The sequence below is a fragment of the Chroicocephalus ridibundus genome, chromosome 15 (assembly GCF_963924245.1).
Source record: "Chroicocephalus ridibundus chromosome 15, bChrRid1.1, whole genome shotgun sequence".
NCBI lineage: Eukaryota > Metazoa > Chordata > Aves > Charadriiformes > Laridae > Chroicocephalus > Chroicocephalus ridibundus.
The window spans coordinates 4,140,132-4,166,871 of NC_086298.1; the positions used below are offsets into that span (position 1 = coordinate 4,140,132).

Here is a 26,740-nt window from a genome sequence, read left to right on the forward strand (position 1 = left end):
GGCGGGTTATTAGCAAACCCTGCGGTTGCTCCAGCCTCTCTCCCTGGCACCTTGTCAGAGCAGCCCAGTTCTCAGAGATATTAATAATTATATTAATGTGTTCTATATACTTAACAGGAAAACATTTAAAATTATTAAATGGCAAGAGGTATCACTTGGAACCCGCTCCTGGACACAGCCCTGCTCAAGAGATGCGCTATAAAGGCTTCTCCTTCTTCGGAGGCTGTCGACATACTTAACTGGGGGGGTGGAGGGGGAGGCAAAGGGAAAGTATTAATCAAGATCCTTAAAAGTTCTCGCTGACAGACCATTTGCCAGCTCTTGCTTTAAATGTTTTTGTGGTCCCATAAAAAGTTTCATTACTCACTACAAAATGTGTTTTAATTATTACAGTCACTCTGACATTAAGCCCTGGGTGTTTCTCTCTTGCTTACTCTGTCTCTCCTCCGCCTCCTTGCCTTTTTCTTCTCTTTTTTTCTCTCTTGCTCTCCTGACTCCTGCTATCCCCCCGCAAGACAGAGGATGCCCTGGCTCACAAGCCAGGTTGAAAAGCTCAGACACCCTCCAAAGGATAGTGAGGTTGAAAAGCCCAGATTGTCTCCAAACGATACTAAAGAGGAAGTTTCTATTCAGATCCTGAAATTATCCCTTTGCTTTGGACACTAATCACTCCACAGGACTCAAACAGAAAATCCAATCCCATGTGCTCAAGAGGTATCTCAGAAAAGTCAAGTAAGTGAACAAGAAGACCACCACAGGCATGGCCAGCCATCCCTGCAGAAGAGACTGGGTGGTGGGCAGATGGATTTGGTGTCTCTGACCTGCTATGTGTGTCCTACTAATATAAACAGCAACCTACGTAACCAACACCTATCACACTTTTGACATCTGGCTATTTTGGTCCAAAAGGCGTTGGGCAACTTGCTTCAATCTGACCACCTTAGCTCAGTTCACCCATGAGAGACAACCCTATCCCACCAGGCATGGGCCTGGAAGCCCAGCATACTGAAAACGCCAGTTATTCCCACAGGCTCCCAGTGCCTCCTGTGCCATACCAGCAGACGCTGGTTTTCCATTTCACCAGCTGAGCCTAACGCTCAAAGCAACAGAAAGAGTCTCATCATCTGTCCGGTGTCTGGTGGAACATGGTGCTAACCGAATATAACCATTAAATAATAGCATTGGAGATCCCCCCTTGCCCCCAGCACCTCCCCGCACATCTCTCCTTACTTGTACAGACCATCTGGTTCCAGGCACTTGAAAATGACTGAATAGAGGCTGGTTTCAGGGACATCTCCATGGCTCCTACCCGCTGCCACGCAGGATGTTGCAAGGCCAGAAAGCAAATCATCCGCAAAGCTCAAGGATTCTCCTGGAGAGCAAAGAGACAAGCAAGACCGAAACATCAACACAGGCGCAAAATTATTGCTGACCATTTAAGAAAACACTGTAGAAACAGCTCTACACAAGACAGGCAATCAACAAACTCTAGCTGGAATGGCCCTGAGTCTCCATCAAGAATATCACTATGGAGAAAGCAAAAAGTAGAAAACACACCTGGGCCATCAGCTGAAACAGGGCCCCGCTGCAGAAACCAGGGCCAGGGCTAAGCCGTCGCTCGGACAGTGGAAGGGTGCACTCACAGGGCCTACAGGAACGTGCGGACACACTGCAAACACCGCATGCAGGACCACCACCCAAGGATGGGCCCCAGGTCCCCAGAAGAGCTGGAAGCCTGGCTAAATAGGGCTCTCCTGCCCTAATTGCAATTCAATTCTTATAGGGGACACGGCCTTTTTCAACAATCACCTGCCACAGTGAAATGTGTTTCTGCTGTGTTAGCTTATCAGGAAAGGAGACATGTTTAGAACTTGGATGGAATTGCTCTCAGTGTGCTGTTTTATTTTTTTCTTGTGTGTGTGGTTTTTTATTTTATTCAATGAAAATGGGTAGCTTTGCATTCCCTTTCATGTGCACTCCGCTGGCTCCTGGAGCTCTCACTGGAGCTCCTTCAGCTGTCCTGCAGAACACTTGCCCTCGAAGCCTTCGAAGCAAAAAAACCAACTAATTAAAAATGCTGAAAAACTTTTTTTTTTTTTGTCTTCTGCTTCATAAAGCTTATTAAACGCTTAGATCATGACCCAGCTGAAACTGAAAACGGTCCATTTATTAAGCTTTTTGGGCCTGATTATCCACCACCGTGCAACCTGTCTCCTTGCGGTGGGCAGGCTGTCCATCAGTTAGAGCTCACTGCACTCAATTCCCATTTTACATCAGTGTAGCTGAAAGCCCAAGGTAATAAGCAGTAAAAAAAAAACCAGACCAGCTGCCCTGGTTGTGCCCCCGTTCCCACTGGTGGGAATCGGAGAAAGGGCTGCTGCCGCGGATGGAGCTATGCTGGTATAAGCAAACCTGGACCCAGATTGCTGTGCCGGGTACCTTGCGCGCGTGTAAATGTCACGACACCGCAGCAGAAGGAGGAGGAGAATTCCCTTCTCAGCACTTTTCTATATTTTTCTAAAAGCAAAAGTGACTGAGGACTACTGAAATGAAGCACGGGTCTAGGTTCTTGGTACAGACCGTAAGAAATAACTCAGTGGTGTCACCGGCCCAGAACGTCTCGCTGTGCTGCTGGATTACCCAGGTAGAATTAAAAATCCCCTCCTCCCCAGCCCCCCCAAACCGCACTTGCGTCTTGTCTCAAAACACACAACTCAGTAACAAATGTCCCCCTTGGCTACAGAAAAGAGCAGCAATAAATTCTTTTCCTCCCTAAAGGAATCCAAGCCTTAATTATTCATTTTAATGCTCCCAGCACGACTTGTTCTTTCCAAACTTTTTCCAGGCAGCTCTGTCACCGGTCCCTGTAGTTGAATCCAGTCCCCAGCCCTGGGTCCGTACCAAACCCCAAGTCAACTCCAGGGACAGGTTGGGCTGGCAGCGGTAAAATCCCTGCTTGGAAGTCACGAGCGCTGAATGGCCTTGAGCAAGCCCCTTAGCTCCAGGTTTATGGTTTAAACAAACAAACAAAACCCTATTGCTCATTTCCAACTTTCATGTCCGTCCCGTTCCATACAACATCGGGCCGGATTGGGGAACTCCCTGTCACCAGAAGTCATTGAGAACAGACCCTGCCGTGACTTACAAACCCGATGAATCACAAACACATAAGGAAGAAGCAGGACCAGACTGTGCTGCTGAACTAGAGCAAGAGCTTTTAAGCCTCTTCAGATCCCAAGCAACCAGCTTCTGAGCAGGAGGAAACTTCATGGGGGAAAAGATCGTCCCATGGGTGCCTGCTGTGGGATCTCACACCTTCCTCCAGAGCACTCGGGGCTGACAGGCAGCCGATGAGGGGTAGGAAAGAAAACAGTCAGTAAGAAAGACTGTAATGAGCAACGGTGCGAGACCAAGGGGAGATGTGGACTGGGAACGCATGGACACAGGGAGCATCACCCAGGACATCTGTGCCAGGGAGCTCAAGAGATGGGACAGGAGAGAAAAACACAGGGCTGAGACAGAGAGTGCAGAGGGTGGAACTGGACTTGCAGGAGGCTGGAAATGGGATGGAAAACGTCATGTGCACCCACTGCATTAAAGCATGTATTAAAATTGCACAGATATCGCTCCTTAAGGCATCCACTAACTTCTGAATGCTCGTCTTTCACGGTCTCTCTGGGCAGCTTTGAGGGCAGAGGAGCGGGCTGGCAGTGAGCAATGCCCCGAAACACAGCAGCAGCCGCATCACACAACGGCCTGGTTTGCCACGGAGCCCCATCAGACCTGCCGGGGCTGTGCAGTGCGTTGCTGTCCTCCTGCACGGAAGGAAATGAAGGTCTCAGGGTCTGCCAACGCGGTGTCTCCTTGGGTTAAGCCCAAACCCCGGCGATAAAATCCCTACAGGCAAGAGGGTGTGCTTTGTGTTCAATCCCAAGCCTCTGGGGAACTTTCCCCTCTCGTGGGCTCTGCTACAATCAAACAAAAACAAAGAGGTTGTTATGAAAACAGCAAAAGAGATGCTAGTGGAGGTGCTGAAACCTCAGCCCCAAGGCTGGGAGTCTGTCTGCACCTGTGTAAGCAGCAGCGAGATTGCTGGTGGTGCCCATCGGCACGGACCACGGAGCAAACACGGGGCCGGGCAAGGGACACCCCAGGGACTAACCGACTGCCCAGAGCTGTCGATCCGCAGCGAAGGCAGGGAGCTGCTCTCTCATGCTCTCCCCGGGGTGAAGCAGAGCACACGGCAACTTCGCTTGTTCATCTCGTACAAGAGAAGTCTCTCTTTGTTCAGCCCGCGATGCTCTGAGGGCAGCTGAAATGAAATTTCCTAAGCCTTCCCTAGGACCAGAAGCCAAGTTATTCCCTAGATTTAGACTGGGACCATCACTAGACCATGCAATGAAGGAAGCAGATGCATTTCCTGGCATTGCAAAAGGATGATGGACCATTAATGTTACCCTACAAAGTAAAAGTGGTCTTGGGATGCTTGGGGCTTTGAGCAACCTGGTCTAGTGGGAGGTGTCCCTGCCCAGGGCAGGGGCTTGGAACTAGATCTTTAAGGTCCCTTCCAACCCAAACCATTCCATGATTCTATGCTGTAGCAAGGGAGGAACACTGACCTAGATGCACAAGGCAATGGTGAGAGCCCAGCGCATAGGATTGCTCATCTCTGCTTGTGAACAAGGCCCAGGGAAAGCAGCAGAAAAGGCTTCACAGGGAAATAACAAACAGCACAAGTTTACCTTACAGGCAGAGACATAAAAAGGCCAAGAAGAAATACACGACTCTGTGAATACATCAACAGGGCAGGCACTCAGATGGAAAATAAATATTTAGGCTAATGGGCAGTAATGGCAAGAGAAAGTAAATTGGATATGAATAAACGGTCTACTCCCGAGAAGGGCAAATAATCTAACTATCTTTTAAGAAGGAGTTTGATCACTTTATAAAAGGGATTATATGGATAAGTAGCTTGTGATGGAAAGCAAAGGGGCTTTTCTTTCCCGTCTGGACTTGTGTTCTCTCACAGCCCGCCAGCAAATATAAAGAAGGATTTCATCCTCCCAAAGCAGCCCTGAAGCACAAACCTTCTAGATTGCTGTAGTATCTTTGCTCGCGTTATTAAATTTCAGAAAGAATCCAAAGGTTCTCTGCAGAGTAAATGATAGCTAAGTAGATCATCTCTGTGGAGTAGGAGATATTTTATTGACCAGACAGCCATCTGTGTCCTTCATTAATAGTAATAAATAATTGATGTCACGCTAAATAAAGCAATAAGCTGTTACAGATATCAAGGACAAATGACCAGCTCCTGTGAGGATGCCTCACCTGTGTTCACTTCTCAGCAGCAAAAAATCCAGCCCAGAGCTCAACATCACTAGGGTAAGCGCTGTGCACAGGGCAGAAGATGGTACCTGCTGCACAGCAATTACAGGTAATGGAGCAATTGTGCTCAGCAAAGGGACACTGATACTCCCAACTGCACACCACATCCCCGCAAAACTCTCTTCCCCCTCATTTCCACGCCACTGCCTTGCCAGGACTGGTCTGCCCCAAACCATCCAGGTCCCCAGACAGCTTTTGAAACTCAATCTCTGTTCTACTAATGACTGCTGGGAAGATGCATCTCCCTCCCGCTGGCATTTTCCTTCTCTCTCCAGTACAGCCCCTCGCTACTGCCTCATCCTCTTCCGCAGACACGGCTGCGGAGTTTGGTTTTGTAAACATGCATCTTATACTGATTCTGGTGTTGGGGTGAGTCAGAGCTCTCCCTACAACAGAGGAAAAGAACAGCACACTTGGAGCTTGCAGGGGGGTTAGCCCCATTTCGTGAAGCTTTGCAAACTTCTCCTGGTCACAGCAGGTCTGGCCACAGCAAGGCATGTAGGTCAACCTACCAGGGATGGCTCTGGGATGGCCACCTGGGAACCCAACTTGATGTCTGGTCTGGAGGAGGAGGAGGACACCCTGGCCTCAGCTGCTTGTCTGGAAGGCTGAGCTGGCACTCTGCTCTCCAGCGAGCACATCTCTAATGTCAGCAGGCTCAGATGGGCAGGAATGGGGAACGAGGAACAAAAATGGATGGAAGCAGGCTCAGACCACTTGCTCACAGCATCCAACAGCCTCAGTCTGCCTCAGCCCTTCCACCGCGACCCGTGCCAGCGCCCAGCAGTTGTGGACGGCAGGCAGGATGAATCACCAATCAACCATCCCACCAAAGACAACAAGAGTTACGGCACTGAGCTCAACCAGACTAAACAAGAGAGCGGGGCCAGGAGCCTCCAGGAGGTTAGAGGAGCAAAGGAAGCTCTGGGACCCTCACAGGCCTGCCCACACCTTCAGCCCGTGTCCCTCTGTTGAGAGCAGCACAGACAAAACCAGGTGTTGCAACCCGAAGTGGAAATGAAGACGAGAGGAGACCTCCCGGCTGTGATTTGCCTTCGAGATTCCTAGAAAGAACACGAAGGGGAAAGTAGGACGGCACCAACGTCTCTGTCCTGACAGCTTCTTTACTAGACTGGATGAAACCAACCCTGCAATGTTACCAGCCACTTTCTTCTGATTGTGGTTTTCTCTCTCCGTCTTTCTCCCTTTTGCTTTTTTTCAACCTGTTTTCAATTTACTCTTGTGGCATCTCTGACTGTGACCTCATTCTGGTACTTAAGGGGGGGGGGGGGGGCGGGCGGGGGGAAGAGAGAGACTGTCCTTTAAAAAAGAAATGAAAGAAATCATATTTTATTTAGCTTGGTTGGTTTTGAAGCTTTAGCAGAAGAAAGATTAACCTTTTCTGCCTAACTTAATGAAAACAAGGAGAAAGCCTGTATGGATAAATAAATATCTGTGTGGGTATGGAGCAGGCACGATCGTGTTACAGCCCCGGTGGAGCTGTAATGGGGAACAGGCGCGTTCCTGCGCAGCGGCTCCCAATTCCCGATCCATTTTCAAGGAAAGAAAAACAGAGTAGAATGTCAGAGGCCCAAGTGGGCATAAACGAGGGAGCCCGGGGAAGGCAGATGGGGCCCAGCGAGGACCTCCGTCCCCGGCAATGACCTCCGGAGTAATGCCAATGAAGCAGATGGAAAAAGAGACCTTACTCCACTTTGCTTTTGCCAGGCTTTAGTTCCTGAACCAAGGAAACAAATGGCACGCTCAAGCCCTCCAAGTTTGTCACCTTTTGGGGGTCCTCGTCCCACTCTCTTCTTCCTCCAGGGCTCTGCGGAGGAGGAGGGGAGGTTCAGAGGAGGTCTGCGAGCAGAAGGCTTGGACCGGGTTTTTGGATGGGTAGATGGGGAGCACAGGCTTGCAGGGTGGTTCTTCCACAAGGAGGTTGTACCTGGGTTTAACGTGCTTCGGATCTGGCGCTTGGTGGGGGAAGGCAGCAAAAGGTGGTTTGTCTTGGAGATGATGGGCTGATTTAAATTAGCGTAACATAACTTGAGGCGATGGAGCTGTTCCGATTTACATCAGCAGATGGTCTGTCTCGCTGATCCTGGTGGAAGGATGTCAAAACCTCCTTCCCTACACGGCTTGCCAGATTAGAAAAGAAATAAAAAGGCCTAGTTATAACTAAAAAATCTTCTGCCCACATTCTGGGAGCATCCATGCATGCCAGCCTCCCGTGTCAGATAGGAGCCTAAACCCCCACACCCTGCAGCCTCTGAAATAATGTCTTTGTCGTGACTTTTCTCGAAGACACATCCACCAGGAATCCTCCTGGCTGGGCAGAGGTTGTCTAGGCTGAAACAGAAAACCCAGTGATTCTGCTGTGCAAATTCAGGCACAGTTTGTGCCTCCCTTGCCAATTTGCAGAGAGGTGCAAATTGCAGTACTTCTCTGAATGACTTCGCCTCGCCTAAGTTATGAATTTTGGGGGAACTTGCTTCATTATATCTGTATGCTACTAAACACGGTAATAATGACGAAGGGCTCTTCTTCCTCTGGGCTTCCCAGTTCCTCTGCTGATGGAAGACTGCATTTGTAGATGGCTAAATTTAAGGAGCAATGCTTTAGTTGAGCTAAGAGCAAAAGTTGCATCCCAGTGCCACAAAAGTCCCTCAAATGGCTTTGTTTGTGCTCTCCAGCGCTAGAACTACGGAGTCACCAGATGGAACTGAAAGATGGGCTGTCTTGTACTGTTCTTATCAAGACCAGCCAGTAAACCCGAAGGAAATGGTCTTAATTTGGATGAGCTGCAATGTTCCAAAAACATGATGCACAAGGCTAATCATGAGTGTATTCTTCTTTTAAGGTCATCAATAGGACTCACCGCTCCTTCACCTGAGCTCTCCACAGACTGCTTATCACAGTTCTTTCACACTCAATATCTAAGACCTCAGAAAAACTGCTTCAACTCATGTAAAAACGCATCACCTCCTCCATGTCCCCCAAGGCAGTAGGCTGCTGGAGGAGAGTGAGAATTAATGCACTTCATTCTGTGCTGTGAGCCCTCCAGTATTTCTCAGGGTTCAGTGGGTTGCTGCGGGTCAACCGCAGCCCGACACAAGCTGACTCTGCTGTGCTTGGAGCCATCCAGGCATGAACCAGTTCCAATCTCAAAGCCGCATACTCACATTAGCATGGCGGAGAGTCCAAGTGAATTCATCTATTCCCTTGGAGTTTGTTTTGGGGTCTGCAGCATGTTAAACTAGTTACTTGACTTCAAGGCAAAGTGGGAACCCATTTGTGCCGGGAGTTGTGCAGACACAAAGCAAAGGCATGACCTTTGTCCTCAGATACTTCTTGTCTGGCAGAAGATTTTGTCCATCACCACAGATCTAGTTCTCACTCTCATCACCACAGATCTAGTTCCCACCCTCATTCTTGCTTTCCTTTCATTTTTAGCTTCTTTTTAATTAGAGGTTTCTAAACAATGGACCAGTGGTCCAGACCACTTGGTGGTCCCCAAGGCCCGTAGTCAGCAGTTTGTAGCAGATCCAGGGACTGCACGGAGCCTTATGTTCATCAGGAATCCCACCAGCCCTGCTACAGCCCCAGAGCCGCTCTTCTACAGCATGAACGGATATGTCAGATACTTCAGAGATGGCAACAAAACCGGCATTATAACCTCTTTCTTCCTAAAAATGCACAAAGCTACTGCACTCTTGCGGTTCCTACTGGAATGAGCTACTGTCTGAAAATTACTCCCAGATTTTGGATGCAAAGATGGCACCAAGGAGCTGGGCTCCACCAGTCCAGAGCACTGGGAGGTTCCACCTTCTGCTGGGATTAAGATGACTAAACTTGAAAGGGAGCATCTTTCGCCGAGAGACATGTCAAGAGGACAAATCCTGGGATCCTGACAACGGTGAGGTCAATGACGAGGTGATTCTGGCCAGTCCAAGGGGGCCCTGCTGATGTACCTACAACGCGTCTGACACGCAAACTTGCCTAGTACGCAAACTTCCTAACCTGCCTAGTACAGGCTGGTCTATGAAGAAAGCAGGGGAGATCTGCCAAACAGCAGGGTCAGGTCCTTCATTTCCAGCTCTACTGAGTCTCCTACCTTTATTTTCAGCTCTTTATGACCAAACACTCCAGTAGTTTAATGCCCCACAGAACCCCACTGGCTGACTTGCACCCACTGGAGATCAAGCCTTACACACATATGCAAACACCAGACTAGCAGGAGGGGGAAAGAACATTTCCTAGAAAGAGACTCAGTGCGCAATTAATCACTAAAACCACCATTATCTTGGGTGATTTGTCAAATCAGATTACTTTAAACCTATGCTGAAAAACTATCAGCTGATCTGTGCTTCACTTCTCCTTCCAATTATTGGGAAAGTGGAATTTTTGGACTTCTCAGGTCAGCTAATTTCTTCTATATTGCCACTGTTACCTAACCCTGTTCCCAGTCCCTTCTTGCACTGGCTTTCTAGCGCTGGCTCAGTGCTAGGCAGTGAACCAAACCACTGCCTGTAGTTGCAACCAACTTAGAGAAACCATTCTTTTGTCCCATTTATCCTAAATAGAGGCAATATGTGTAGATTCTGACACTCACAGAGAATTAGTGATAAGACTTTGGACCCGTATATTCCAAAGGGCTCAGCACGCACAACTGCAGACAGATCTGCAGCCCGTTAGCCAACGAACACTTGGAAAAACTGGTCCTGGTGGAGGGACCCGCATGGAAGCAGACCTCTTATTTGGCCCTAATACGCATTTTTGGACATTTGAGAATGTGGGGGCAGATCCTCAGTTCATAAAATCTCCTGTAGCTCCCTTGAAGTCAATGGAACAATAACAATTTACACTAGCTGAGTTTCTGCATCCTGGCTGTGAGCTATTTGGAACTACTACACCATAATGATTATTACAGATATTTCAGATCACTTGTCTAAGACGGATAGGAGAATACCACTGCACAAGAAAATAGAGAGTTGGTTTGCTATGATTTCCAAAGAATTATTGACCCATATCTTGCAAACATTTACACATGTTTAACTTTATTCATGTGAGTTGTTCCATTACACTCATGTGCCAGATAAACTAATGTACATGCTTGCAGGACCAAGGTTAAAACTTGTGCAAACACAGCAAGCTCTAAATGTTTTTGTAGATATGTTCAGTTACCTCAGATTCAGACTAGAAAGCATGTCATTGACTGTGCCTCTCTTCTTAACTCTCCATTTACCCAAGCAGGTACCACAAGAGAAGCCAAAGGACAAAACTGAGAAAAGAAGCAATTACCTGACCAAACTCAGAAGCTAGAAAACACCCACTCGGTCAGGATTAATGTGCGCAAGAGTTGGCATCAGTTCTTGAACAAGGAATTACCTGGAATTACTAGAATATATCCACAACAGCTTTTTTCACACACCTAATGAATCACCCACTCATTGATTTCTCCATAATGAAGCTAACATTTTTCTTCACAGTTTTAATTCATTAGAAGACACAAGTCAGTGAAGAGGAGAAAGAGAGCTGGGAATCTCTTGGCCATGAGAAGTCTACTTCACTATCCACCATCATATCAAGCAGTCACTCCGTCCTTTCCACTAAGACTAAAAGGTGAGACAGGATCTCCCGCCCCACTGCACAGCCCCACCGCTCACAAGGACAGAATACCATCTCTCATTTCTTAAATTGAGCTGATTTTGTTTCCTTGAGGACAAAACACATGCCAACAAGGCTCCTGACACCCAGAGACTTCAATCCACTTCACAAAGGTCCGACAATGTGGCAGCATTTACATCCCTCAGCCAAGACATGAGCTCCGTTACGATACACCCCTGCGCCACAGAAGGCTGTGGCATCGCAACAGGCGGCAGGCAAAGGAGCAGGGACGCAAAGAAAGGAAATTACTTTTTCAAGACAGCAGGCAAAAGGAAAATTTGAGGCTATAACCCAGAGCCCTAGTCCAGATCTCTGACCACTAAGAGCTGGCTTTCATCTCTGAAAGACTATTAACTCCTTTCTACAAGGGAGCAAACTCCAGGCACTGGGGATACCTGCCATAAGCACACAGCAGGACACTGGCACAGAAGGAATGCCTTCTGCTCTGAATTTTAAGTCCCGTTTCCCAGAAATCAAGACAAATCAATCCTGGCATCGACAGGAAAGGGGAGCTGTTAGTAGCCAGGGCAACTCAGATGGACGATGTCCCCTGGGAACCCATCTCACCAAAGGCCCTCTATGGTGGGAACAGTTGTTTGACTCCTGGATGTCCTTGGCAGAGCAAGGTCTCTGGGCATGCTTCCCATCCCCAGGATCACCGATCGCTCTGGGATGGTTAGTTGGAGACACGTCATCACCAGCAACTGTGCAGCGTCTTACCACTCAGACGACAAAAGACAGATTCCCAGAATGAGGAGAGCAGGATTAAGCCAAGTGGTAAATGGATTCCAGGGCTGTTCCAGGATCTGTGCTGACGAGGGAAGCCAGTGTCAGGTAGCCAACCCGAAGCTCATACGAGAAGGTTATCACTTCCCTCCTTTCTTCAAATCCGTAAATAGCACCCAAACATCGCTTGGGCCATGTTAGAGAGATAAGGTGAGTCTGTCCCATCCCTTGCAAAGGCTGAAATAGAAGCCCTGCTACTCCCTACCCTACGCATCAAGCGTAGGATGTTGACATTTAGCAGTAGGTAAAATTACCCAAACAATGAACCCTCTCAGGTCTCTATTCTCCCCTCCCTTCCCCTGGTCCCCTGGAAAATGTTCATAAAGTGAAGTGGAAAAAAAAAAAAAAAAGCCAAACCCACCCAAATCCCAACAACCCAAATCCAGCCTTCCTAAGGCTGTGGAAATAACACGTAGAGAAGAGTGAGTCAGGCTCTGCTGAGTGCGCACGGGTCACCAGTCCTGAAGGCAGAGATGATTCACCAAGGCAGCAAGAACTAGAAGGTGGAAGAGACTGAAAAGAGGGTGCAGAAAGAAAGTTGTTATCAAAGAAGGGGAGGAAATAAGAAATGAAATGGTTCCAGGTTGCACGCACCTTGCTCTTTATCGAACACAACTCAACCGGAACTGACCCAGGATGACTCGCTCAATAGCGGTGAGATTATTCCTTTGGTGCTTTGTCCAGCCTTTCTTTACGAGAAGGAGGGCAAACAGGCTGTAAGACCTCCATCCATCCCCATCCCCTGCTCCTCCCTTTCTTCTTCTCCTGACCGAGATGCTCAGTGGAGCCTCACCTCCCTGCCGTCTCTGCTTCCACTGCTCCTTTCCTGCACCCATTCCCTTTAAATTTGGCAGCGTTATGGGCCTCTGTTTTCCTTCAAGGAGATGAGAAAAGCGGGGCCTGCCTAGGAGCCTGGCATGCCATGGGGAGGCAACTCCTGGATGCCACTGTCACAGAAAGTACACTGTCACAAGAGACAGAGAGGAGGATGGGGGTCAGGTGCCTGGGGAGAACTCTGCCTGCCGGAATGCTCTCCTGCTATTCCTCCATTCATGCTTCCTCCTCAGCCATCCTGTCCCCTGCCTTTTCTTTAACAACCATAAAAATTCAAACACAAGAAACTTGCTCTGAAAGAAAACCCAAAATCAAAAAAAAAAAAAAAAAAAAAAAATCCTCCCTCTCAAGTTCACAATGAAAGCTGTAAAACTTTTTCTGCTTGGAAAATTCTCCTGGTCAGTTTTTCCTACTGTTTAATCCCTGCTTTGAGTTACACAGAATGAGTAAACACATTTTATAAGGTTCTAATTCATACCTAACCCATACAGTTTATAGCTTAACATAGTAAAATATACACACACACGCACTCTTTTTATACATATATATACACACACACACATATGTATAAAACAGCCTTGGTGCCAGTCCTGCGAGCCTCCCAGCAGCAGCTCGGATTGCTCCGGCATGTGCTGTGCTATGGAAGCCGCCTGGCGTGCTTAGGTGTGAGTTAGCTGGCCTGGGGAGTAGTTTCCGCTCCAGATTCCCGCTTTGTAATAAATAATTAGTCAGCCTTGTTAAGGGAACAGCGGGATCCACCGCTCCATCCTTGGAGGACTAAGGAACACCCCCCACGTGGTATCCCAGGAACAATTTTTTGTCCGCTCTCTGCCCAGCGAGCACCTGGAGCGAAGCCCCGCGGCAGGGAGGCAGCCGAGGCTGGGCTGGAGGAGTTGCGGGTAGCTTGGCTACCCTGCGGCCACGGCCAGGAGCCAGGCAAGCATGCGGCTGTCTGAAAGGCAGCTCTCTTCTGGCAGTGATTAGAGAAGACCTGAAGGTGGGCACTCGGTCAGAAGGTAGCCTGTGGTGAGAACACCTCCGGGTCTTGCTCTGGAGGAAGGCAGGCAGTCCTCACACCAAACTCCTCCATGCAGCTGTGGGTTAGGGTCAGCCCCGATGGGGTGTTGCAAATGTCTTGCCCTGTGCCAGCCTCTGCATCGAGCTGCCGGAGAGGTAGTTCCTCTCTGCAGCGTAACCACATCCTCCTTGCTTGGGACCATGGAGGCCAGTTGTGATGTGCTGTGGATGCCATTAAGGCCAAAGAGCTACCTGAACCTCAGTCTCCCACTCCAGCTGTTTGAGAACCAGCCACCACCTCCTGCCTTTACCTCCCGGGAGGCAGAGCTGACCAATTTGCCCAGTGAGAGCTGGGCTCTGCTTCAGGTCTTTCTGCTTCTTCAGCCTTTTAACCCAGTGTGGGCAGGGGAGATGGAGTCCTCTTGACTGGTAGTTAACAATTAGCTAATTCCACCCAGGAAAAACACACAGAGAGCCTGTGAACAACAGCAAACCCCAACAGTCCATAAGGAGGTCTACCTTACCATTTCTGATGGGTGTCTGTGCAGCTCTGGTACTCCCAAGCATCCCCAGGGTGAATGACTGTGCACACCAGAGCAAAATCTCAGCACCACATTCCCAAACTCTGCACAGGGGAAACCTCATAAACATTTTGAGCTGCCGGTCAGTGGCTTTGAACTAGGCTGTAACCGAAAGGTCAGAGATCTTTCTCACTATTGACTAAGGAATTGCCCCTACCATTGCTCTGAAGAAGGCGGCTTCTCTTGAGCTTTTGTGTTTTGGGTTTTCCTGCTTGTTTCCCCCAGCAGCTTGCTATTAAATTAAATTGAGCTTCTCGTACAGTGCTATAGTCTGTCATAGAGAATAACCGTAAGGGGTTAAAGTATTGTTTCTGCTATACCTCGGCGAGACACACCAAGAGATCATTTCCTCAGAGGAAAGAGAAACAGAGACACGGAGAGAACCATGTCAATGACACAGCCAGAGTCTCTGCCGATACAACCACAGCAGCTCCACTGACACGAGTGGGAACGGAGCAATTTGTGCCAGCCGAGAGCCTGGCTCTAAACCATGCTTTGTGTGGTGCAGCTTCTCTGAGCAGGAAGACAAGACGACAACAGAAATACCCAGCAAATGTCCCAGACACTGGATTTTGTGGTTCTCTAGAAAAGCTTTTTCACAGCATTTGTTTGATTTATGGGATCTGCTGCCCCAAATTCCATGTATTCCCTGATGGTCTTTCCTCTCCCAGAGGGCATCAAATTAACCAGCAGAGAAATCAGAATGACAATTAACTTATTTTCATTGCCTGACTCACTGTCATACCTCCCATCATCTTGTTTTTCCTCATCTCCCGCTTATTTACCCCAGCCCCAACCCCTCTTCTATTCAGAAACCAGAGAAAAAGCAGGAACAAACACAACCCCCACCAAAAGGCCAGGGCCAACTGGAAACCTGCACTGTAACAACACAACCGCCTGGTCTTCATCTCCTCAACTTTAGCTTCTCGCCCTCCAGCACAGCCTCCGCTCAGGCTTTGAGTAAGCCAAATCCCAGCAAGCAAAACAAGTTGACCCTTGAAGTCATCTTTTTAAGTCAGGATGTTCCTACATCCTTTAAGTCCTCAAGCAGCCTTGCACGAAAGCCACCTCCCAGGAGGGAGTTTGTCTCCAAAGACCGTACTCCAGGTCTCTGCTAGCAACCACGGCCACGGCTGCCGGAACCATGTCCCCAGGGGCACAAGCACCGTTACCATCCCTGCTTTTCTCTCTTTATTCCTTCTGCCCCTTGCTGCCGTTAAAACCAAGGCTTCAGTTTTTCAAGCAGAAAGATTGGCTCAAAGACTCAAGACTCGTATTCTGGGAGCTTGGTTTTTTTTGGTACACAGTCCCTCCAAGGGTGCGGAAAAGCACTCTGGGTCATCAAGGTGAAATCATGGACATCACTCAAGCCCATCCCGGCCAGTTCTGTGATAACTTGTCCCTTGAATGCAAAGACAAAAGCCATTCTTCAAGCTAGTTGTTTGAAGTTGCTTCCGTTCCCCCAAGATGTGAGATGTGGGCCTCAGGCCCCGTAAGGCTATTTTCATTTTCCTCCTCCTCCAAGAAAATAAACCCAGTGTTTATCTCCTGAATGCTCTGGTCTGAGAAAGGGCAAAATGTTCCTCCGGGAGCCAGGTGGCTGGAAAGGGAAGGCAGAGGCAAATATTTGTCGAATTTGTCAATGAGCTCTTATTCCATCTTTCTTATTAATATTTATTTAGACATAATGTGAGGGAAACCTGCTCAGACCACAGCAATGTGGGAGATTCCACTGTTATTCTCCTCATGCCAGCTACTGGTGGGGAGGGGGGAGAGAAGGAAAAACAGAGACAAAGAGAGTGTCAGGGAGTTCACAAGCAATTTAGAGAAAGTCACGGGCTCTTGTCTTGACTGAGCAGAAGACGGGATGCCTTGAGAAAGTCAACACATCTACGGACCATGTGATGGGTCAAAGAGGTTGAATATCTTGGCCTTCCTTGCTGCTGATATTCAAGGCACAGGTGTAGCTTTGAGAGAGAAAATCATCTCATTATAGACCCCTCTTTTTTTTTTTTTTCTTTTAAAGGAAGGAATCGTTAATGACATGAAGACAAGCAGAATAAACTGCAATCCCAGCTTTAGTAAATTGTGTGAGATGAACCTGATGTATTTCTTCAATGAGACAGTTCATTCCCTCGACACGAGAAGCGTGGTACAATCTAATTTATCTGGGGATCAAGAGGCACTAGTCATGACACAACACGGGTAATTATTAGGTAAGCTTGAAAAGATGGGAATTAGCAGAAGAATTACACAGCAGGTAAGGAACTGAGTAACGGACAAATGAAAACAGGCTACGCTGAGAAGAGAGTGATGGGAACTGAGTTATAACTACCAGAGTTCCTCAATGATCAGGCTCGTAATCAATCTTATTTCTCACTGGAAATACAGCAATGATTTTAGCACCGATGAAGTGGAATGCATCATCGGTGCACAGGAGATCAGAGGATCAGTCAAAAGAAATAAGAATCATAGAATTGTTAGGGTTGGAAGGGACCTTAAAGATCACCTAGTTCCAACCCCCCTGCCATGGGCAGGGCCACCTCCCAGTAGATCAGGTTGCTCAGAGCCCCAGCCAGCCTGGCCTTAAAAACTTCCAGGGATGGGGCTTCCACCACCTCTCTGGGCAACCTGGGTCAGTGTCTCACCACCCTCATGGTGAAGAACTTCTTCCTAATTAAATTAAAAGATCTTCAGGGCTATAGTAATACAAGTGGAATCAATTTTCATATTTAAAAATGCAAATTAACTTCAAGATGGACATTAAAATAGTTATTTTGTTAGCAGGAACCTCTAACCTGATAACCTTGTTAGCACATAGAAAAAGGAGGAAGAGAAATGCCTGGATGCACTACCTGATCACAGAGCAACCACATGTTGCTGCTGGATGAGAACTGGGGAAAAGGAAAGGAAATTTTTGGATCAGCTTAGAAAGGGCCTTCCAGTGGAAAGAGGGAGGAATCAAATCCTTTGAAAGCAAAAGGCTGAAGGTGGTGGCCTACGACCTGCTGCACTGCCAGGGAATCACAGAAAGTCTCCAGTCCAACCTCTTCAAAGCGGGGCCAACTTGGAAAGCCGGGCCATGGTTACTTGGGGCTTTATCCGGTTGAATTTTGAAAATCTACAGGGACTCCTCCAAAAGCCTCCTAGCTGGTGTACAAATAATTACTGCATGGTAGGAGAAATCCTACTGGACTGTGGTGTCCAGAAGGAAGGACTTGGATGGAGGTATTTAAAAGACGTGTAGACGTGGCACTTAGGGACATAGTTGAGCGGTGGACTGGGCAGCATTAGGTTTACGGTTGGACTCCATGTTCTTAAGGGTCTTTTCCAACCTAAATGGTTCTATGATTCTATTCCTGCAGGGCTTCACAGCCCCAGCATGCTGGCTCCCCAGACTGGTGCAGGAGGTACACCACTGTGAGCGTGGCCCCTGTTGCCCTCCACTGGATAGAAGGAGAACGTCACACTGCTGTGTCACGTCTGGGGACAGCACATCCTAAAAGCATCTCCTCTTTCAGCAGGGGTAATAGTCTGTGCTCTGGGAATAGAGCTGAACTCTGGCTCTGTTTTTCCTCCGGCTGTCTCGTGTAGCAACAGCTGGGGGACATAGGTTTGCTCAAACCACAGCCAGACGATTGGAAATAAAAACGATATTCATATATTAATTAACATCTGGTTACTCGTCTAATTACATGATACAATGTGCATGAGTTTTTTGTTCCCTTCATATTTTATGCATTGAATGAAAACTAAACAAATGTTGCAAAAGCAACACTGCAAAAGCAAAAAAACAAACACTACCCAAGTTTGTACTTATAACACTTACTGACACATCAGCTTAATTAACATGTAAAGGAGGACATGACTGAACCATGACGATGAAGACGGTGGTGACACTGAACTGGAATTAACATCCAGTCTGATCCAACCTGGCCATTTTTCATTAAACTGGGCTTCCCTTTACACATATTCTTTTTTTTAAAAAAGAATAATAATTTGTTAAACTGAGCAGTTCAGGGCCTGATGTAGCAAATTATGACTTCCCCATTTTCAAAAGCCACTTTTAATGAAAACCGGCCCTAAAAATTTCAGCCGGACTGTAAAGCACCGTCCCAAAGGAAAGGAGCTGATGTCACCCTGCCTGCGCAACACATCTACACTGTCTGGTGTCTTCTGCCACACTTTGGGGATGGAAAGAAAAAACAAGGAGGGGGAAGGAAAGCCAGATTAATTAAGAAAAGTCATCACTCAGGTTGTCTGGCGGTAGCGCATTGTCCCATGCGTGTGGCTGTCCCCACGCGGCTGGCAGGGGCGGGTGGCGGGATGCCTGGTGGCCACCAGGGAGGTGTTGGGGACAGCGTGCCTCTGCCGCGGGTGGCGGGGAAAAGAAAAGCTGAAGGCTTGGCTTGGCACTTGGTTCCAGGTTACATTTGGATTTTTTGAGACAGGGGCGTTGAAAGGGGAGGCAGAGGGGAGAGCAGAGCCCCTCTTCCTGCCCCACCACCCGCGACCTGGGGGAAATAAATACCCGACCTACGCTGCCCCCCCTGAGAAATCCAAACAGGCGCTAACACGATTAAACACTTTCTCAAAGAAGGCTGCTTCATTAAAATCACAACGACAACAAAAAGACCAACCCTAGGCTCACAAACTCCGTTCTGAACTCAACAGCAAGAGTAAGAGGAGTCTTGGGGCTGGAACACCCCAGGGTTTCGGGACAGAAGCAGAGCTCCCTGTCACTTGGTGCCCAGCGCCCACCCTGCTCAGGCACCGGGCAAAAAACACTGATACTGATGGCATGGATGGAACATAAAGGAACTGCTCATCTTCTGGGTGGGCTGGTGTCCATGCTCTTACCACCACAGCAGGTACGTATGGGCGCAACCAGGATATGAGCACACATATCAGATGTGAGCTCTGAAGGGTTAATATCACCAACCAGCAGCTGGTGTCACTCTCAGTTTGGTAGGAGGAACCAAAGGCAGGACAGGATTCCTCTCCTCATTGAAGTTGTCCTTCCCACCAACCATCCCAACCACACCAGCAGGTGCATCTCACTGCAGCATCTCTACGAAGGCGAGCGGGCAGGGTGATCCCCATCGACAGTGGTTTCATGGTTAGCACGCAGACTCCCATAACCCACTAGAGATGTTTCTGCATCTCTGCATGAGGTCAGACCCGTGCTCACGTACCCGAGGATGCCCATGAAAACACCTCTCCAAGCAGAGCAGGTAGCATGGCCCCAACACGTTGGCCCAGCACTTTCCATATGTTCAGCACCTACCACACTGCCAAACTTTAACTGTTTGGGTTGAAATTTTCCACACCGGGTATCTGCCTCAGGCTGAATTTTTTTTGGAAAGTTTCAGATAAAACAAGTCCAGCCAATTCCAACAAGGCAGCTCGGGAAAAAACGGTTTTCCTCAAGTTTAAAAAAAAAAAAAAAAAAGTCAAAAAAACAAACTAACTTACAACTTTTGTTGTGAAGCCCCAGTGTTCAGAGCAGGCACTTGGCATTTGGCAGACAGGGTGGTCAATGCGTTAACAACACGGCTTTGTCGTTAGAAATTTCATTCAAATTGGCAGCGCTGCAAGGCCAGCAGTTTGCATTCACTCCACAGAGAGGTCCTTTGGCTTCTCCTAAGTTCCCTGAGATGCTCCAGCCCCTCACAGCTCCTGCACTGGACCACACCACGCACACATCCCTCCCGAAGGCTGGGTGAGCGTGCCCCAGCCGAAAGGCAACCCACAGCTCCATCACTACTTATTGAGGGACAGAAGAACATTGCTTAACGCTTCCCAGCTGCCTGGTGCCTGCTGCAGCCCAGGGGAGAGGCAAGGCAGGCGTTCAGCACAAACGCAATGGTAATGCGGAAAGGGCAGACGCCGTGCAGGGGCTGCTGCTGATGCTCTGCTGGGAGCTGCAAAGGGCTCTGCAAGACCATCGCAGAGAGATCTCATCGCGTGGAGAAATGCCTGAACAAAAGGGCTGCGCCCATCTCCTGCTGAAACAGACCCCGGAACATCAGTGACTTCCGTGGGGCAGGATTCAGCTCTTACAAAGGATAAACAGATAGAACAGACTCATAGAATGTGTTGGGTTGGAAGGGACCTCTAAAGGCCACCTAGTCCAACCCCCCTGCAGTCAGCAGGGACATCTTCAACTAGATCAGGTTGCTCAGAGCCTCATCCAGCCTGGCCTTGGATGTCTCCAGGGATGGGGCCTCCACCACCTCTCTGGGCAACCTGGGCCAGTGTCTCACCACCCTCAGTGTAAAGAACTTCTTCCTCATGTCTCATCTAAACCTGCCCTGCTCTAGTTTAAACCATTGCCCCTCGTCCTGTCACTACATGCCCTTGCAAACAGCCCCCCCCAGCTTTCCTGTAGGCCCCCTTCAGGGACTGAAATAAGGACCTATTCTGCATGAACAGGCCTCGTTGCTTTGCTTGTTTTAGTGCACTGGCACTTCTCTTCTGTTAATTTTTTTAATTGCAAGTGGTAACAATAATCACACGCTGCCTGCTCAGCAGGTGACCCCACCGGCGTAGTGTGGAAGCAGAACGCAGGGCTGCAACATAAATCACTTTGGCTGGGATTTATCTCCCTTTAGCTCTCTCCAAACCAGGCATCTAGTCAGGTTCTTCCTGTAGTCAACAGAAAAGGAAGGGTATCTCCTGATCGTGATTCCTCACACCCAGACAACGTTAATGAAGACATGCAAAAGGCATTTCCCATAGAGGAAACCTGTGCAGCTCCACTGACCACTGCGGGGGCCTGACCGTGCAGGTTAAGCAGATGACATTAATGAGGATGTGTCCAGGGCTAAGGATACAGCTAAACTGTCATGGAAACCACCAGTCTCATAGCCAGACTCTTCTAATGTACACACCGTCAAGGAAGCCCAACTGAAATGTGGATGCAGGCCAAGCTGCAGGAAGGATGAGCTGCACAACACGTCACCCCACAGGTCCACATTTCTACCCACGTAGTCTCACTACTCCAATCAAAATCACAGCCAACACAACCCATCAACACATCTCCCACAGAGCCACGTGGACATTGGGACATGGAGCTTGTACCCACAGGCTAAGAGCCCATCACCCTGGACAATGGGCACCAACTAGGCTGGAAAGTCTAGGCAACTAGAATGGCCAAGCCAACCCTTATCTCCAGGGTTGTGTGCTTCAAATCCACCTTCCCAAAACGGGAATAACAAGAGTTCCCTGCCCCAGAGGTGGTTGATGAGAAACAAATTCCCAAGACATTATAAAATACTGACGGAACAACATCTCAGGTAGAGCAAAAAGTTAGACCTTCATCTGCAAGAGTATCCCACTTCCCTCACTCAAATTCTTAACACCATCTAGCACCTAGCGGGGCTTCCATCTCACCCCCTCAGTTGGATGGGGACACTTGGTAACTAAGAACTTGTTCTGTATCTCTCCCTGTTCCGTGGTTCAAAAGATGACTCCAGTCTTCAGGACTACTGCCCTCTGATCCTTCACCAGCATCGGGAAATACGCCAGGAGGAAGGAAGAGAAAGAAACCCAGAGGAGATGACTGTCATGTGAAAACCCAGCGTGAATGGCGCAACCGGTTGCGTGTCAGGGGGCTTGGGAAGGGGTGGTGGGAGCTGGCAGGGTGGGCAGTTGCTCAAAGGAAACCACAGAGGACTGACCAAGCACTTGAAAGATTCCACGCATACCTCCCAGATATGCTGGCGAGGTTACAAAATCCCTGCCCGGCACTCGGGGTGGCGGCTTGCACTTGGAAAAAAAAAAATAAAAAAAGGGGGAAAAGAAGAAAAGACAAGAAAAACACAAAACCCCAAACAACCATTCATGGGACACACAGAGGGCTGCAAGTGCTCTGCTTTAACGAGACGCCGCAGGCATCGCTGCCTTGGAATTTGGGCTATGCTTGCGGTCCGCGAGGCGACTCGCAAAAGTCTTTGGTCACATTAAGCAACATTACATGATAATGCTGCAGCACATTCAGGCTGAGAGAGAAGGAAAACAAAACAGATGACTCTGGATGGAAAGGCATTGCTGTAAACCTGGGAGGGAGAAGAACATTCCTTCGGATACTTTTTTTGGCTGGTTGTGTCCTCCCCTCCCACCTCCCACCTCTCTCTCCCTTTTCCCCCTCCTCCTCTTGGAGAATTGGTGACAGAAAGTTTTTTTTTTACTAATATTTCCATGTTAAACAGAAAGGAAGAGTGTGAAAGGCCATGCGGAGTGGTGGCAGCTAGACACTGGAATCTGCAACTGAAGGGTGGAGTTGGAGCACTGGAGAGGTGCCGGTTATTTATAGGGTATGAGAGAACACAAAAAATGTCTGGCCCCTTTAAGGCCCCTTAATCCAAACAACCAATGGAAAGAAAAAAAAAAAAGTAAAAAAGAGGGAAGGAAAAAAAAAAAAAAAAAAGAAGAGAAACGGCATCTCTGCACCAGACTGCAAAGTGTGAAGGAAGATGGGACGATGGCCTGGCGTGGTCCAGCCCCATCCCTCCAGCCAGACCTGCACCCCGTGGCCTCATCCCGCCAGGGCGGTGGGACCGGCGTCGGGGCGAGGAGCCCCACGTTCCCCCGGCAGCCCCCAGACGCAGCTGCCTCCAGGGTGGGACGTGGCAGCTGCTTAAACCATGATACAGCAGCGCTGGACGGGAAGTGGAGATGAACGGCGCGTTCAAGAGAAATCAGAAGTGAGAAGCTGAGAGCGTCAGGAATACGGGCTGGAAATTCCCTTTCTTAGGTCGGCATTCGTGGAGCAACCAGAGATCTTTGCGCTCCGATCCAAGAAGAGTCTGTGAGATGCAGCCGTTCAGCGTCCTCACTCATTTGGGGATACACAAATTGGAGGATCACCTTTAAGGCTTTCTCACAGCCGGGTATTTCAGTGCGGATGGGGATGCTCTGGCAAGGCTCTTGCTGGTCGGACCCTCCTTACAGCTGGTTTAAGCATTGTTATTCGGCTTTAGGCCTGGAAGACCATTGCATCCACTCATTTCCTAGGATTCCTGATAGATTTTAGGCTAGTTGAGTAATGTCTTTCCTCTACAAGATGTCCTTCCTAAAGAGGAGTGAGAGGGGACTGCATTGCAAAGTGGCACCACGCAAACCACAGCAATTTTGTGCTCTAAGTAAAACTCCTTTTTCCTTCTTTCCAAAATAAATGCATGAGGTTATGCTTATCTTTTCTAAGCAGACATAAGGGAATTGAGAAGAGGTCCTGGAGGACACTCAGCACTTGGGTGATTTAGTGTACAACAAAGTGGATAAGTCATCAGCTTCAACAAATATACACCTGGAACCAGGGAAACTGAAGACAGACAATTCTGTGGATAGAAAGGGGTCAGTAAAGAGATTCGAGAGCTCGAGCGGATGACAGTGACACTAAATCCTCAGGTCTTTTCACAAGCCCTGCTCTTATTCCCTAGGATCATGTTGAACCCATGAGCCTTCACTAATAGGTTTCATTCTCCTCTGCCAGTATCAAATAACAAATGTCAGATCTCATATGGGAACCACTAACAACATAAAAATAAGATTTATATGGAAAGATGAAGTTCAAAAGAACACTTACAAAACCCAGAAAGGTTTTGTTTGTACGCAAGCACACACAAATAAAATCAAAGTCAAAACAGTGCTGTTCAGGATTGCGATCACCATCACCTGTGACCTTCTCCCACCATCCCTGCGATTTTGAATGCTGGGCACTGGCTACAAATTAATGTGCTGAAACTGAGGAAAATGCTTCCCTGATGTCTCAATAAGAAAAAGCTAAACATGCATTAGGTAATCCCAAACTTCATTTGACCGCTTCTAGTTCGCGCAGACCACATGCTGATACTCACTCTAGCTCTCCTTTCATCTGAAGCTCCAGAGCTCCAGATCTGCTCCCTACCTCCCAACCTCACGAGAAGGACGACGGCATTATAACGTCGAAATCCTTAGCTGCCAGTTGGTGACACTGGTTTAGTTTTTCTAACGACCACAGAAATTCCAAAAGCATCGCAGATCTGGAAAAAATGGAGGCATGGAGAGGTGAAGAGACTTGGCCATGGCAGGGAGAGGCAAATCCTCAAAAGGTGTAAATCATTACTGCTCTTCTGATGTCAACACTCCGGGGAGGCTGGACCGGCATCAAGGGGAGCAGCGAGGAAGAGGAGGGCTGAGCCTCTTCCTGCTTGTCACAACATGATTCCAGGGAACTTGGACCTCGGTTCTCCTCCTGCTCTGGACTTCAGCCACCAGCCCATCCTGCTCAGAGAATCTGTCAGCACACCTCAACCCTCGAAAACTGGGGCTTGAGCCAAGGCCCTCAAAAGGGAGCAAAGGAAGGATGGGAGACGGAGTCCAAAAGCATCTTTCCGCCCTAAAGGTGAGCCCTTTGGAAGAGGCTGGAGTCCCACTCGCCCCGCCTGGGGACGGCCTGCCAGTGGCTGTCTGATATGTGGAGTGAATAAAAACGTTACCCCCACGCGATGATGTTCCAGCACCTTTCAGCACCAACTTGTCTTTTCCTTTATCTTTTTTTGTTTTAAACACAGGCTCTTGGGAAAGCAACTTAGCAGACCAAGCTGCAAAGCAGAGACAGAATAGAATTGTCTTTTTTTTTGGCTTCCAATACAAGAATGCAAAGCATTGTCTCTCTGGGAGGAGAATTAAGTATGGGCAAGTGTTTTGGCAAGAGAGCCACAGAGGAGAATGGAAGGCGAGGATGAGGCGGGGGAAGAGGAGGGGAGGGAGAGCTGGGGGTCAGATGGATGGTTTGGTCTTTTAGAAATCTTGGATGGGGAAGAGGCACACAGATGGCTTTGTGTTTTAAAATGACTCTAATAAATCAACTCCCCAATCATAATCAAAAATGCCCTTGTCTCTCTTTTTCCCCCCTCATCCATGGATCACAGCTGAGCAGCGAGGCTGGAGCGTGCGTCTGGCGAGGGAATGGCAAGCCCTGGAGACAAAGCCAGGCTGCGGTGGAGCAGCGAGGGGACGCGTGCGAGCGAGCGTGCAAACCTGCGTGCCTCTGCGGGCTCGTGTGAGCGCAGCTGGGCGTGGGAGCCATCACAAGCCCTCCCTACGTCAGCGTGCAGGCGAACGAATGACATGAGCAGGGGAAGGGACGAGCAAGGGGGGCTTGGCAATTTTCAGGGCGAGGGTGGGCACGTCCCCGCAGGAGACTGGACCATTTCTAAGCAGGAACGTGCCCATACGTGTAGGAAGAAGGTCCGAGTGGGAGACCGAGCCTGCAGCTATCTGCAGAGATTGGCGCCATCCCCATGGCGGGGGAAGGAGTGGGAAAAGGCAGGGTCTTGTCTCTCCCAGGCGGGAGCAGACGTGCTGGGGAGGAATGCTGCGTCCCCGTTCCAGTGCTCGGTCTTGGCTGCGAGGAAGGTGCAGCTTCTCCTCCTCCAGCAAGAGCCACTGGGCCTGCACCGCAGGGGGAGCAGAGGCTCTCGCTGTCCGGGTTTTCCATTTGGAGCTCCACGTGGCACGAAATCCCATCGGTTTCCTTGCCAGAGGGAGCCAGGTGGAGAGAACAATAAAAAGCAGAAGGCGCGGGGCGGGGCGGGATGGTCCAGAGCGGATGCAGAGGATGGAATTAATCAGCTGTCCGGGAGGAATATTAGAGCTCTTCGGCTTGTCGTCAACGCCTTCTCCTCCTTCCCAAAGACAGACACAATGAGAGACCAAGGAACATTTCCTATTGTTACAGGGGATTTGTCCACAAGGTCCAGCCCCATGTGGAAGTCATTACCGGCTGGGAGTGGTAGGTATCTCGCACAGAACATGCAGCTCGATGGGATGGGGGAGGGCAACAGGGAAAAAGTTGAGAGACCAGAGATGCTGTGTCCCTGTCTAATTGATTTAGGTATCCCAAGGGAGACTGTCACCATAGCAGCCTGGCTTCCAGTCCAGGGATCGCTATGGGCTGAGGTACGCAGTGTTTTGCTTAATATCACCCCTTGGACTGAGCCAAAGTCCTGAGTGCTCCTGCGAGAAGCCATCAAGGGTAGCTCAGCGCCAACAGGAATGGATCATGAATTTCACTGCTGCTACCGAACGGGGAAGGGAGGGACAGTTACGTCAAAGTTTTCTTTTCCCTGCCTCCCACCCTCCCTAGACAGAAAACCAAAGAGTGGCTGCAGCAACAGCTGTAGGAAGCACGAGGTGAAGAGCTGACCGCTGCCCACCTGCAAGTCCTCCTGCTCCAGCAGAACTTGGCCTTCAGGATCATCCATGGAAGAACGTAATTATCCGTGCGTGAGAGCCCAGGACTGAGTGATCAGAGAGAGTCAACACCTCCGGGCTCCCAGGGGAAGGCAGACACATGTTACATCTAAGCTCAGTCGTTTCACGCTAAATCATACTTAAGTCAGCAGCATCTCCAGAAGTGGTGATGTCAACGTCCCCAGGACAGCCGGAGGAAAGGGGCACCTCAGAAATCAATGGGAAAT

General features: G+C 49.0%; 1 protein-coding gene across 1 annotated transcript in view; it reads right to left on the reverse strand.

Annotated features, from left to right (window-relative positions):
* Positions 1-26,740, reverse strand: part of ASTN2 (astrotactin 2) — a 374,972-nt gene that overhangs the window by 33,922 nt on the left and 314,310 nt on the right. The window contains exon 20 of the mRNA XM_063352726.1: positions 1,231-1,372. Coding sequence (XP_063208796.1) covers positions 1,231-1,372 — 142 coding nt within the window. The remainder of the gene's footprint in view (positions 1-1,230; positions 1,373-26,740) is intronic.